We start from the raw sequence: 15,042 nt of genomic DNA on the forward strand, positions 1-15,042 counted from the left end.
TGCGTTAAGACAAGCTTTTAGAGGGGCCATTGAGGTCTTTGGTAGGCCAGATAGGGTAGAGGAACTGTATTCAATTCTGGAGATGACTAGCACCTGAACTGCAGTTCTTATGTCAGTGGTTTCAAGGAAGGGTTTTAGTTTTCGTAAGTAGATCAGATGGAACCTGGCAGTTTTGGCCATCGAGTTGATGTGTTCACGCATATTCAGCTTGCTGTCCAAGGTATTCCAAGAGATTTGGCGGAGCCCACTATGGTCGGTGTGCTGTGATCAAATTAATCCATACCAGGATGTCATTGGAATATTTTTGGGGGGAGATGAAAAGGAACTCCATTTTTTGGACATTCAGTTTGAGCTGGTTGTTGGCGAGCCATTGAACAGTGAGTTTCAGGGCATCATTCAGATAGGTAATCTCCTCAAGAGAAGAGATTTTGATGTATATCTGAGTATCATCGGCGTACACGTGGAAGGGATATTGGCCGTGCAAAGAATTTCAGCTAATGGTTCAATGTAGAGAGGCAGAGCCTTGAGAGACACCGATAGAGATAAGGGAAAGAATCTCTGGGTGCAGTTCTGGGGTAAAGAAGCAAACCATTTGATGCCGGTGCCTCCTAGACCCATCCTGTGTTCGAGGCGTTCAAGCAGTTTCTCGTGGTTGACTGTGGTGAATGCCAAGGAGAGAACCAGAGGAATCAAGAGACAGTTTTTGCATTGGTCAAGGGCTAGGAGAGCATTGTCTTCGATGTGAAAAAAATGTGATTCTGTGCTATTCCTAGGCCTGAACCTAGATTGTAAATCATCAAGTAAATTGAAATTAGTAATGTGTTTGCTTAGTTGCAGCTGCACATATTTCTCCAGCACTTTCGCAAGAAGAGAAATATTCGAAATTGGTCTGAAGCTGTCTGGAATTCCGGATTCAGAGTGGGTTTTTTTAGGATGGGGATGACTTGCCCGGTTTTCAGGAATCCAGGTATGGACCCTTGAAGAAGGGATGCATTGATAATTGTAGTCCAGATGGGAACGATGAGTGGGGAGTTTACTGCCAAGCAGTTGGCGGAGAGAGGATCAATGAAGTGGGTGTTTGGTTTTAAGGAGGATAGAATTTTTTAGATCGAATGGTCATCATAAAGTTCGAAGTTGGACCTGTGAGCCTTGTTTTTGGGTGTTGCTTGGAGGGGATGAGAGGTGGGATGGGTCCCTGTTGGATGGGGAAGGAAGTTTGAGGTAGCATTGAGTTTGCTACCTGGCGAGTTGATTTTGGTTGTGAAGAAAGAGGAGACTCATTGCACGTTAATAGGGATTTAGTTGTTTCTTTTGAAGACTTCACTAATTTGTTTGATTGAAGGTTGACTATTTCAAAGAGTTTGTGGAGTCTGTTCTTGGCATTTTCCAGTTATGATTTGAAGAACTCTTTTTTTAACCTGAGGATATTCTTATTGTAAGTATTTTTGGCCTGACGGACAAGTTTAAGTTGGGAGGCTGAGGGGTGCTGTCTCCAGTTTCTTTCTTTGAGATGGAGAGCTCTCTTTTCGCTATTAATGTAGTGCTCTGTGAGGTCCTTGACCTTAGATAGATTTGGGGGGGTGAAGGTCATTCTCGCGGCGAGCTGTCAGCTTCTCAAGGTTAAGTCTCTTAGTGTCAGTGTCCCTCTGAGCCAGCATTTTGGTTTCACCGGTTGTCCAAGTCTTTTCAGGAAGAAGTCAGGTATTTTGACAGTGATGGCTTGGTGGTCTGACCCGTTACATGGATCTATTGAATTCAGCCTGACCACTGAAGCCTTAGTGATTATCCAATCCAAAGTGGCGCCTTTTATGTGGTTAGGCAGGGAGCATGCCTGGGTGAGTGATTGGTCTGCAAAGAAGACTTTGACAGCGTTGACCTGGGAGTCTTTTGGGTCATTCCAGTGCAGCTTACCGTTACCAAGGAAAATGTCATTGGGGTTGGGGGAGACCTTAGCAGTGATGATTTCCATGAGGAGATCCATGAAAGTGTTGTTCTTGCCTGGGGGGTGGTATAATATGTGTGTTAGACCTGGCACCTTGGCGTGAGTCTCCCTTTTACTTTTTGTTGATGTGCCTCAGATGTTTTTGCTGGTGTTCGATGCTCAGGGCACTGCGCCACGCCCAACCCGTGCCGCAGTGCAAGTGCTCCCTATATAAAGTGTATCCGTAATTGATTTCCATGATTGGATTATTTGGTTTACTGTCAGTCCCCAGTAACGTGCACCAGGAGTGCCGGGCCTTGTAGATACAAATACCGCTAGTGGGCCGCAAGCGCTGGATTCCCACCCACCAAAGCGGCCTCGTAAAAGATGTCTCGGGTCCGCCATTGCAGACCCTGCGTACAGCCTGGTACTGTCACGCTGACTGTGCAAGTGCCCACATTTGCCAGTCCCTAAACCTTCCCTAACCTTCATATCAGTCACCCCTATGGTAGGCCCAAGGGCAGGGTGCATTGTAAGCGTAAGGTAGTACAAGCCCTGAGGTGGGTGGCATGTCCTAGTAGTGAATTACAGCCCTTTTTCGTTCTTCACTATTGAAGGGTTGCCTGTTCTCTTAGGCCAAGGTGAGCGGCTGGAACTATTACACGCTATAGTTCCGGCTGTCTCAGGGAACACGGTGGCATGTCGAGTTTGGTATGCCTGAACTCAGAATAATAAAATACTTCCTTTACCAAGGTTTATTTTAATATCCTGTGTTTGCAACTGCTACTTCTAGAAAGTTGGCATTTGCTCGCCTGACTATTTTATCCCGCCTCTGCCAGGATGTGTATCTGCTGTCTGGGTTTGTGTGAGTGATAGGGCTGGGGAATTCCCGGGGACAGTCGGGGTTACCAGGTGGTGAATAGAGTGCTTACACCAGGACGAGTGGGCGGAGTAGTCCTTGACTCCGAATAGGGTTGTGCTCCACCACCACAATGCTGGCTACACCTCCTGCGGAGCATCTGATGTCCCTGTCCTGCACCCTGAAAGAAGACGGCAGCGTCCTGTCAACAGAGTACTCCAAAACCGGGTTGAACCAAGCTCAGGCCCCCTGGCCTGCCAAGTCAAAAGAAACCGAGTATAAAGGTAGGAGCCCTGCTCCTAAGAAATTAGATCCAGTTTTGACCACAACGAACCTCTGCCCAACTAGAAGGACCAAGAGAAGCTGAGGAGAAGGAATCCTGCAGTGGTGCCTTGCTGAGGATGCAGAGGAAAAGACCAGAAAGGACTTTGAAGACTTGTGCCTGAAACTATCTCAAAGGGCTTGATCACGAGCTTGCCCCCTGAAAGGAACCCCAGGACCATTGGGTTCTATTCTGCCTGTGCGCGTTTGCTGTTGGGCCTTTAGTTCTTATTCCCTCGCCGGAGTTGTGACTCGGGTGCCTTCGCCCTCCAAGGTCCTGACAGCTCGGAGCCTGGTCTCCCCACCGCAGAGAGCCCCGCTCAAGCTTGAGTCGCTCTCCACTTCAGTGCCGGGCCGCCCGCTCTCCTGTCACCTCACCTGCTCTGGAGCACACTGTGCGCCTCTAATCTTCTCCCGCCGGAATCTGCACGGAGCGCATCTGATAGCCTTGGACGGTCCGTACATTGTAACATACTCGACTGTCTCGCTTTGCCCTCCTGCATACCAAGGCCGTGCCGCACCTCAAGAAGGCTTTCTGTACTGTGGTACCCAAGTCCCAGTGCTGTACCCTTCTGCCCGAGAACGCGATGCCCCACACAGATCTACAGGTGCGAACTGGTGTGCTAAGAAGTAGTACGCCCCGCAGGCCTGAACGGCGCTTCGCCCGTGAGCTGCATCAGATCCCGTATTGCCACAACCCTCCACACCGTCCCGCTCACCCGCCTCGCACCTCGAGGGGGCTCCGAGCTGGATAGATCCTTTGGAGAACTGTTGGCCTCGTCCAGGGTCCGCCCTTGGACACTCATCGCAAGGTACATTGGAACTCCATCCGAGTTTGCATCGGATCCAGGGTCCGCAACGTTTGTTTTCCCTGTCATCGTACCTTGCTAACCAATTGCTCTTAAGAACAATCGCCTATTTAAATCTTGTGGCCTTCATTCGCTAAACGTTATATGGTCTTGTGATAATTCTGCATATATTTTTACATAAAGTCTACGTATTTTTGGTACAATTCTACGACTGGTGTCCGTTTGTGGTGGGTCAGTGGGTTTCCTGTATGTGATCATAAATGCTTAACTAACTATCGCTCTGAAGATTAGCCTTGTCTGCTCGCACCACACTTACTAGAGGATGAGCAAGGTTTATTTCTAAAGGAGTAGTTCTCTTACCCTGACTAGAGGAGAGGGTCCCTGTGTGTCACAAGTGCATACCTGTGCCAACCAGAGACCCCGGATTCTAACATTGGAGGCAGCGGTGAGGATTCCGAATTTGCATTTATGATTTATGTACAGTAAATTATTGATCACCACGTAGTGAGAGCCGACCTATAACGAAGCCACAGATTTATTATCCTGTTGAGATATCTCGTATCATCAAACCATGCCTGGTTCCTTCACTCCCCATGAGAGCACCTTCTGTCATCTCTGGACTAGATGACGTCGACTGGGAAGGGCTTGAAAATTATAAAGTGGAGCAGCTGAAAAATTTCTGCCTGAAGTTCAGAGTCGCCCAAACCGGGTGCAAAAACAAAGCCCAAATCATCAAGGCACTGAGTGCCTGGAAAGAATCGAGAGATCCAGAGAATCAGCTGGTGGTGGATCCGCCAGATAGTCTTGTCGAGGTGCACGGAGGCCTGTCACCAGAGGAGCTGGCGGACAGGGCCGCGACCAGAGCACATGAAGTTGAGATGGCAAGATTAACCGGACAGATGGCAATGGAGGAGAAGAGACTCCAGCTAGAGCATGAGATACGTCTCAAAGAATTGGAGTTGAAAGCAAAAAGTTTGGACACAGCTCCTGGTGGCAGCACAACTCCAGTGCAGGTAGAGTCAAGGGTCTACATACCGAAAAATGTGGTGAAAGAATACTTTAAGGGGGATGACATAGGGCAGTGGTTTCGGGCCTATGAGGTAGCCATGTCCTCCCACCGGATCCCTGAGAAGGATTGGGGAGCGGGGTTGTGGGGGCGGTTCCTGACCGAGGGGCGGGACATACTGCTAGATCTCCCTTCCGAAGTATATAATTCCTATCCCCCACATGAAAGATGCCTTAATGACCAGGTTTGAGCTAACCCCAGAGATGTGCCAACAGAGGTTCAGGGGTTGTACTAAGATTCCTGGGAGTAGGTATGTGGAGTATGTGACCTTTTTCTGCAGAGCGCAGGATGGTTGGGTGAAGGGTAGCAAAGTGGATGATTTTCAAGGGCTGCTTGATTTAGTAGCATGGGAGCACTTGTCCGCTAATTGTTTTCCTGAGCTACGCCAGCACCTGATCGATAGCAATCTGTCCAACCCGAGGAAGCTTGCTGAGGAAGCGGAACGCTGGCTCAGCACCAGGGTCCACAAGAGTCCAGTGGGAGACTCAGCCAAAGGTGGGCAGGGTCCCCAGCAGAAGAGTGGGGTGGACAGGAGAAAACAGAAAGGGTTCCAAAAAGGCCCCCAAAGTAATTCCCAAGGGAACCAAGGGAAAGTTTCTCAGCCTCCTCCACCCCCAAATCAAAACGGGGACCCAACAGGTAAACCTGTTCAAAGAGGGCACATCGCCTGTTATAGGTGCAGCGACCAGGGTCACATTGCCACTGATCCTAAGTGTCGCTTATATGGAAAACCCGCACCCACTGGTGCTCCCACCAGGCTAATAGCTAGCATTAATTTTGGGGGAGAAGTAACAGTCCCAGAGGGTGGGGATCCCGTACAGATGACCCTAGTCTCGCTAGGAGACAGTGAGATGGTCCCCGAGAACTACCTCCCCAGTAACACTAAAAAATATGGGCAGGAAGTGACCATCAACGGTAAGAAGATGGAGGCTCTTCGAGACACAGGAGCCAGTGTGACTGCCATCCGGCAGCACTTGGTGTCTCAGGAGCAGGTGGTACTGCACGCCTACTGTAGGGTTGTCAATGCTGACAATTCTGAGAGCCAGTGTCCGATGGCTCAGGTTCCCTTTGAGTGGGGGGGTCTCTGGTACTCTGCAAGTCGTTGTGAGGACCTCCATGCCTGTAGATTGTCTGCTAGGGAACGATTTGGAGAACTCCCCTTGGGGAAAGGTGGAGAAAACGACCCATCTGCGGATGGTGGGTCTACCCGACTGGGCATGCGTGACTACCAGGTGCATGGCAGCCAGTAGGGGTGTTGAAGGAGTCCTGGAGCCTGAAGGAGAAGCCCAGGAACCGGCCTTAGAGAGAAGGCGCAGGGGGCGCGGACAGCCGGCCCCCACTGTTCCCACGGCCCAGGAGGAAGCAGAACTCGAGGGGGATGCCCTGGAGCCTACCGGGGAACAGATTGCTGAACTGGGAGACCTGCCTGAGCTGACCCATTGGCAGCAGGAAGGAGGTCCCTCCAGGGAGGAATTCTGCATGGAGCAGAGAGAGTGCCCTTCTCTCGCTGGTATGCAGCAGCAAGCTGCAGACCTGGCCAATGGTGTTCAGTCCGGGATACACTTGGTCTACTGGGAGAACGATCTCCTGTATTCAGAGCCTAAGGCTGCTGAACCTTGGTCAGCCCGTGTGCTGGTGGTATCCCAGAAGTTCAGAGCCTTCCTACTGGGGCTGGCTCATGATGTACCGTTAGCAGAACATTTGGGGATGGACAACACCTATGACAGGCTTGTCACCCACTTCTATTGGCCCCAAATGCACAGAAATTCAGATGCACACTGTAGGACGTGCCAGACTTGCCAGGCAAGTGGTAAGTGTGGAGGGGAGACCAAGGCTCCCCTCCAACCATTCCCCGTCGTCAGTACCCCATTCCAGCGAGTGGGAATTGAAATTGTGGGGCCTCTGGACCCCAAGACAGCCATGGGCAACAGGTTCATCCTGGACTTGGTGGACCATGCCACCCGGTACCCGGAAGCCATCTCTCTGAGGACAGTGACGCCCCCCGTGGTGGGACGAGCGCTGATGGGAATTTTCTCACGAGTGGGTTTACCTCTAGAGGTGGTGTCTGACCGGGCACCAATTTCACTGGCAAGAGTGTGGTGTATCCTAGAAGTTCACTACCCCTTACCACCCCCAAGGAAACGGGTTGGTTGAGAGATTCAACCGAACCCTGAAAGGCAGGATCATGGGCCTAGAAGGACCAATGAGGTGTATATGGGACGTCCTCTTACCATGCCTACTCTTTGCGTACCAAGAGGTGCCACAGAAGTCGCTTGGGTTCAGTCCCTTCGAGCTTTTGTACGGTCACCCGGTCCGAGGACCTCTGAGTGTGGTTAGGGAAGGCTGGGAGCAATCTCCCAGGAAACCTCCCCAGAATGTATACAGTTACATGCTGGCCTTCCGAAACCAGACCAGGCGATTCCGACAACTTGCTGAGGCAAATCTGGAAGCCAGCCAGGAAGAGATGAAGCGGTGGTACGACCAGAATGCCACTCTGGTAGAGCTTCAACCTGGACAAAAGGTGTGGGTCTTGGCCCCAGTGGAGCCTTGTGCACTTCAGGATAAGTGGACAGGTCCATTTGAGGTTGTGGAGCGCAAGAGTGCTGTCACCTACCTGGTGAACTTGCAAACTCCCAGGAACCCTTTGAGGGTCCTACATGTTAACCGCCTTAAGCCCCACTTGGAGAGGTCCGAAGTGGGCATGCTCTTGGCAACCGATGACGGAATGGAGGAGGAGACCGAACCTCTTCCGGACCTCTTGGTAGCCTCTGAGAAAGATGGGTCAGTGGATGGAGTTAACCTCTCACCCTCCCTGACCCCTGAACAACAGAGTGACTGCTGCCAGCTGCTGGGGCAGTTTCCTGATCTGTTCTCTCTGGTTCCCGGTGTCACAGATTGGTGCGTCCATTATGTGGACATGGGAGACAGTTTGCCGGTGAAGCACAAGGCTTACACCGTGACTGACAGGGTAAGAGCCTGCATCAAGGAGGAAGTCTCGAAGATGTTTGCTCTTGGGGTGATTGAGTCCTCCAGCAGTCCTTGGGCCAGCCCAGTGGTCTTGGTCCCGAAGGCTGCAATGCTGGGAGCCTACCCGAACTCCGGGTCCGTGTGGACTATCGAGCACTCAATTCGGTCACGAAGACCAACGCGCACCCCATCCCCAGAGCTGATGAGCTCATCGATCGGTTGGGGGCTGCTCGGTATCTCAGCACGTTTGACTTAATGTCTGGGTACTGGCAGATCGCCTTAACTGACGGGGCCAAAGAGAGGTTAGCGTTCTCCACCCCAGACGGGCATTTTCAGTTCCGGGTTATTCCATTTGGGATGAAGAACGCCCCTGCCACCTACCAGAGGTTGATCAACCGGGTGTTGGTTGGACTGGATGCGTTCAGTGCCGCCTACCTGGACGACATCGCAGTGTTCAGCGGCACATGGGAAGAACACTTGCAACACCTATGGGAAGTGTTGTCGGCACTGCGCAAGGCAGGCCTTATGATCAAGGCAAGCAAATGTCAGATTGGGCAGGGTTCCATGGTGTACTTGGGACACCAAGTTGGGAGCGGCCAGGTGGCGCCCCTTCAACCCAAGATTGATACCATCCTGAATTGGGAACCCCCCAAAACCCAAACGGAGGTGAGGGCCTTCCTCGGACTCATCGGGTACTACAGGAGGTTTGTCAAGGGGTATATCATCATCGTTGCCCCCTTGACAGAGCTGACTTCGAAGAAGCAGCCCCGGAAAGTGATCTGGACTGACGCCTGTCAGGTAGCATTCGACACCCTGAAAGCGGCCATGTGCACAGCGCCCGTGCTCCTGGCTCCTGATTTCTCCAAAGAGTTCCTAGTGCAGACAGACACTTCAGAGCATGGGGTAGGAGTTGTTCTTTGACAAATGACTGAGGAGGGCTGGGACCACCCTGTAGCCTTCATCAGTCAGAGGTTACTTCCACAGGAGCGTAGGTGGAGTGTGATTGAGAGAGAAGCTTTTGCTGTGGTCTGGGCCTTGAAGAAGCTAAGACCCTACTTGTTTGGGTCTCACTTCCGAGTTCAGACAGACCACAGGCCCCTCAGATGGTTGATGCAGATGAGGGGTGAGAACCCGAAACTGTTGAGGTGGTCCATCTCCCTACAGGGTATGGACTTTACGGTGGAACACCGCCCTGGCATAGACCACGCCAATGCTGACGATCTGTCCAGATTTTTCCGCCATAGTGATGAGGAACTCCCTGGGGAAGTGTAGTTCTCCTCACCTTCCAGCTGGAGCGTACACGTGTTAGACCTGGCACCTTGGCATGAGTCTCCCTTCCCCTTTTTGCTGATGTGCCTCAGATGTTTTTGCTGGTGTTCGATGCTCAGGGCACTGCACCACGGCCAACCCGTGCCGCAGTGCAAGTGCTCCCTATATAAAGTGTATCCGTAATTGATTTCCATGATTGGCTTATTTGGGTTACTGTCAGTCCCCAGTAACGTGCACCAGGAGTGCCGGGGCTTGTAGATACAAATGCCGCTAGTGGGCCTGCAGCGCTGGTTGCGCCACCCACCAAAGCGGCCTCGTAAAAGATGTCTTGGGTCCGCCATTGCAGACCCTGCGTACAGCCTGGTACTGTCACACTGATTGTGCAAGTGCCCACACTTGCCAGTCCCTAAACCTTCCCTAACCGTCATATCAGTCACCCCTATGGTAGGCTCAAGGGGAGGGTGCATTGTAAGCGTAAGGTAGGACAACCCCTGATGTGGGTGGCATTTCCTAGTAGTGAATTACCGCCCTTTTTCGTTCTTCACTATTGAAGGCCTGCCTGTTCTCTTAGGCCAAGGTGAGCGTCTGGAACTATTACACGCTATAGTCCCGGCCGGCTCAGGGAACAATGTGGCATGTCGAGTTTGGTATGCCTGAACTCAGAATAATAAAATACTTCCTTTAGCAAGGTTTATTTTATTACCCTGTGTTTGCAACTGCTACTTCTAGAAAGTTGGCATTTGCTCGCCTGACTATTTCAGCCCGCCTCTGCCAGGATGTGTATCTGTTGTCTGGGTTTGTGTGAGTGACAGGGCTGGGGAATTCCCGGGGACAGTCGGGGTTACCAGGTGGTGAATAAAGTGCTTACACCAGGACGGGTGGGCGGAGTGGTCCTTGACTCTGAATAGGGTTGTGCTCCACCACAACAATGCTGGCTCCACCTCCTGCAGAGCATGTGATGTCCCTGCCCTGCACCCTGAAAGAAAACGGCAGCGTCCTGTCAACAGAGTACTCCAAAACCGGGTTGAGCCAGGCTCAGGCCCCCTGGCCTGCCAAGACAAAAGAAACCGAGTATAAAGGTAGGAGCCCTGCTCCTAAGAAATTAGATCCAGTTTTGACCATGACGAACCTCTGCCCGACTAGAAGAACTTAGAGAAGCTGAGGAGAAGGAATCCTGCAGTGGTGCCTTGCTGAGGACAGAGAGGAAAAGACCAGAAAGGACTTCGAGGACTTGTGACTGAAACTACCTCCAAGGGTTTGATCACGAGCTTGCCCCCTGAACGGAACTCCAGGACCATTGGGTTCTATTCTGCCTGTGCCCGTTTGCTGTTGGGGCTTTAGTTCTTATTCCCTCGCTGGAGTTGTGACTCGGGTGCCTTCGCCCTCCAAGGTCGTGACAGCTCGGATCCTGGTCGTCCCGCCGCAGAGAGCCCCGCTCAAGCTTGAGTCGGTCTCCGCTTCAGTGGGGGGACGCCCGCTCTCACCTCGCCTGCTACGGAGCACGCTGTGCGCCTCTCATCTTCTCCCACCGGAATCTGCACGGAGCGCATCTGATAGCCTTGGACGGTCGTACGTCGTAACATACTCGACTGTCTCGCTTTGCCCTCCTGCATACCAAGGCCGTGCCGCACCTCAAGAAGGCTTTCTGTACTGTGGTACCGAAGGCCCGTGCTGCACCCGTCTGCCCGAGAACGCGACGCCCCACACAGATCCACAGGTACGAACTGGTGTGCTAAGAAGTAGTACGCCCCGCAGGCCTGAACGGCGCCTTGCCCCGTGAGCTGCATCAGATCCCGGATCGCCACAACCCTCCACACTGTCCCACTCACCCACCTCACACCTCGAGGGGGCTCCGAGCCGGATAGATCCTTTGGAGAACCGTTGGCCTCGTCAGGGTCCGCCCTCACAGTAGCCGCGCCTGAAACGCCTCGGACACTCAAAGCAAGGTAAATTGGAACTCCATCCCGAGTTCGCATCGGATCCAGGGTCCGCAACATTTGTTTTCCCTGTCATCGTACCTTGCTAACCAAGAACTCTTAAGAACAATCGCCTATTTAAATCTGGTGGCCTTCATTCGCTAAACGTTACATGGTCTTGTGATAATTCTGCATATATTTTTATATAAAGTCTACGTATTTTTGATACAATCCTACGACTGGTGTCCATTTGTGGTGGGTCAGTGGGTTTCCTGTATGTGATCATAAATGCTTACCTAACTATCGCCCTGAAGATTAGCCTTGTCTGCTTGCGCCACACTGCCTAGAGGGTGAGCAAGGGTTATTTCTAAAGGAGTGGTTCTCTTACCCTGACTAGAGGAGAGGGTCCCTGTTTGTCTCAAGTGCATACCTGTGCCAACCGGAGACCCCCGATTTTAACAATGTGCAATTTGCATAACTGAGTAGTGTTGTTAATAATGTAGAGAGAAAGATATTCACAGGAGTCCCAGGGATCTGCATGGAGTTCTATGACACAGAGGTCTGAGCGGTAGATGCATGCAATGCCTCCCCCTTTTTTATTTGTCTATCAAGTCTAATGAAGTTAAAGCTGGGTGGGACCAGTAAATCAAGGTGAGGAGATGAGAAATCATTGAGGCACGACTCTGTTAGGATGGCTACATCGGCTTTGTGGCTTAGAATGAGGGTGGCGATGTCCGAGGCGTGTTAAGAAGGAGGGCAGAGAGTGAAGCATCTGTAAGAATGTTGTAAGAAGGGAGGATAAGAGTACTTGTGTTAAGTAGTTGCTGTACCCCTCTCTTACAGAGGGATGATGATCTATTGTGTTGATAGCAATAGTGGGAATCAGGCCGTACACTTTCTTGACAGGAGGACAGGGGCATCACGGGAGGTTATGTAGGACGAGAGGAGGGCTTCAGTTTCCTCTTCCGAGAAGTTTGCGAGGGCGAAGGTGTCAGCTGGCCAGCAGCATGGGCATGGAGGTTAGATGTGGAGAGCATGGGAAAGACTGAGTTAAAGGAGGGCTTGAAGGTGGTAATAGAGGAGACGGATGTTCATCAAATTAAGCAAGGATTTTTGGATTCTCTGAACAATGATAGATGCTCTGGAGTTCAGGGTTTCAAAGTCCAAAGTTGTAGGTTGTGCTTGCAGGAAGGGGACCAGGGGGTCAGGACAGGGTCTGTTGACATGAACGGGAGGTTATGCAGGAGAACTCGACCCCCCTATGGTTTGGTTACTGGGAGGAGGGGAGAGAGAAGGGTTAGGCGAGCTCTGAGAGGAGGAGGTTCCTGGACTGTTGCGCGGACAGTTAGATGAGGTGAGGGTAAAGTGAATGTTAGTTACTAAGCAAGAGGGTAAAGAGCGAGGATGGGAGGTGGGGCGGCTGTGTAGGCTCATTGGCGGATGCTAGAAGTTGGGGTTGTGAAGGGGGGTTCTTTGAACGCATAAGGGGAGATACTAACTATGGATTTGGACTGATCGGAGAACACGTTGGGAGGGTTCGTGCCAATCAGACCTGTGGGAGGGAGAGAGAGTGTAGCATGGGGAGTGGCAGCAGCATTAGTAGGTCTAGGTGGGAGGCCCATACTCATTGATTTGAAGTTGAGTGGATTGGCTCTGCAATGGGAGTCAGGGGGCGACAGCGGGCCCAGGGAGTGCGTGGAGGAGTGAAGTACTTGCTTCTAAAGGAAGTAGAAAAAGTCCGCGAATGTATTGAGATCCATGTCTGAAGCTTGGATCATGGCAATGCCATTTTTGTAAGCGGTAATGGTAAGGTCAACTTTAAGGATTTGGGAAGTCACAATCGTGAGTTTGGAACCATAGGGAATGTTCCTGGCATTGAGTGCACTAAGTACGGTAAATATAGTGGTGCGCCAAAATGCTGTTTTCCTAGTATAGAAAATAAGGTCTGTCATGTAGATAGGCTTTGCCTTTACACTGTGTTAAGTTAGCATGAGCTTATTAGAAGTTTAAACACCATTTTACATCTCTGCTGCTTTTGCACACGGCACATATTGTTATTAATTCTTTGAGCCTAGCAGAATATTTTGCTTCACACGAGAATATTATGTTTTCCTATGGTATCAGCTTTGCTTGGTAAGCTATGTCTGAACAGTGAGTGCCGAGGCCTTCAAGGGTATTTCAACACAACGGTTGTTGTTCAGTCTGATCAGTGCACGTCTTAGACATAACAACATAGGCAGCTGTGGCCAACTCTGGTTTTTGGTGCATTTAATAATGCACTGCGCAGAGCATGCACACACACTTGATGAATATCCGCATGCAGAGAGTTGGTGTAGAAGATGATGTGATCCTTTTCTACTAAGACCAGAGGTATTGGGCCGCCCTTTTAAAACCCAAAGAGACCTTCTATAATATAATATAATACACTAGCAAGGGAGGGTAAGACTGAGGTTCTTTTTAGACCTTTTCCCTTTAGCATATTAACATGCTTTCACCCTTTGTATTTTATGGACTAGTAACTATGCTGATAACCTTGTTGCTTATAATATGTTTGCTTGCATTAGCCAAGATACGGCACTTGAGAACACTGCATTTGAAATAAATATTTCAAACGTGCACGTGTCTTCATTTACTCCTCGTTTTGGACTGGTATGATAGTATAACGAAAGAGTGTTCATGTGTTCCACATTACCTGAGGTGTTCTAAGTCCATGTTCTGGGTTGTCTAATCATAGGGAGCTAGTAAGATCCAATGAGACACTGATTGCTAGTCTGGTAGTGGATTTTGGCTACTAAGGGGAGTTTTGGTACACCCTTATTCACTGAGGTTCCAAGTCTCTATGCACAGTTCTGTGTAAGAGCAGAATCCCTGCAACAGGTCATTGGTGATGATGCCCCTGTCGGTGTTGAAGTACAGGTCAGAGATCAGAGTCTCATGGTGTCTTCTCAGGAGGGAATGTTTAAAGGATTTAGCAGTGGACTTGGAAATGTTGAGAGGGTAAGTGATGGTGAAGGAGTTGCATCCAGTAGCAATCGGGCCAGATCCAGCCATCATGGGAGGTTGGTCTGGTAGGCCAGGGAGGGCCTAGCATAGCGGATGTAGAGGGCAGTATCTAATCAAGGAGCGGGCAGAACAGGGAGAGAATCTGAGCGTAGTGAAGCCCAGAAACCGCAACCCAGAGGCTGCACGGAGGCAGGTGGTAAGGAGTAGGTCCCCGTACAGGTAGGGGCATCAGGAGGATGTAGGGTACCAAAAAGGGCATCGTCGGAACAGTGAGAGAGACACTCGTGCAAAGGAATAAGGTGGCCAGTAGGGGGCAGCTGGAAACAGAATGTAGACCAGTCCGGGCAGACGGCTGTGTTCCGGGTGCAGGATCAAAATCAATGAGTGTTCAGGCAGAATTCCCACCACACCACCCATTGCCCACCCTTTCAACCTAAGCACAACTTGAAAGAGTGCCTTATTTACACATTTACACTTAATGTGGCTTAGCTCTACCTTGTAAATAAGGCAAAGCCCCTATCACCACGTCTTTAAAAGTGACGGTCCTGTGGCGTTAGGGGCTTTTTTATATATGCCTCCTAACTACTTACAAACCAGACATTTTAAAGGTCAATATAGTTAAATGTTTCATTTACCAGGATCAGTAGATGTAAAGTCAACATACAGTTGAAGACAGAATGACGACACTAAAGAACCAATCAGAGGGCCAGCGACTTCTACAGCATGTACAATGCCTGAAAAAAAAAATGCATAATGTTTACAATGAACACATCAATGCTTTTTAAATTTTGAGCACAAACATATGTGTTTTTTAGGTTGTAACACCTTTTACAGGACGAGAAATTAAAGCATTGCAACAGTCAAATACACTAGCTTTTTAAAACACACAAGTTCCTTTTTTCAATGAACCA

At 50.5% G+C, this 15,042-nt stretch overlaps 1 protein-coding gene across 1 annotated transcript in view; it reads right to left on the reverse strand.

Annotated features, from left to right (window-relative positions):
- LOC147664935 (solute carrier organic anion transporter family member 1A2-like) overlaps nucleotides 1–15,042 on the reverse strand; it is a 569,665-nt gene that overhangs the window by 480,402 nt on the left and 74,221 nt on the right. Inside the window, exon 2 of the mRNA XM_086949878.1 lies at nucleotides 14,767–14,865. Within this exon, the coding sequence (XP_086806004.1) occupies nucleotides 14,767–14,865 (99 nt within the window). The remainder of the gene's footprint in view (nucleotides 1–14,766; nucleotides 14,866–15,042) is intronic.

This window comes from Lissotriton vulgaris, unplaced genomic scaffold (genome assembly GCF_964263255.1).
Source record: "Lissotriton vulgaris unplaced genomic scaffold, aLisVul1.2 SCAFFOLD_1306, whole genome shotgun sequence".
Taxonomy (NCBI): Eukaryota; Metazoa; Chordata; class Amphibia; order Caudata; family Salamandridae; genus Lissotriton; species Lissotriton vulgaris.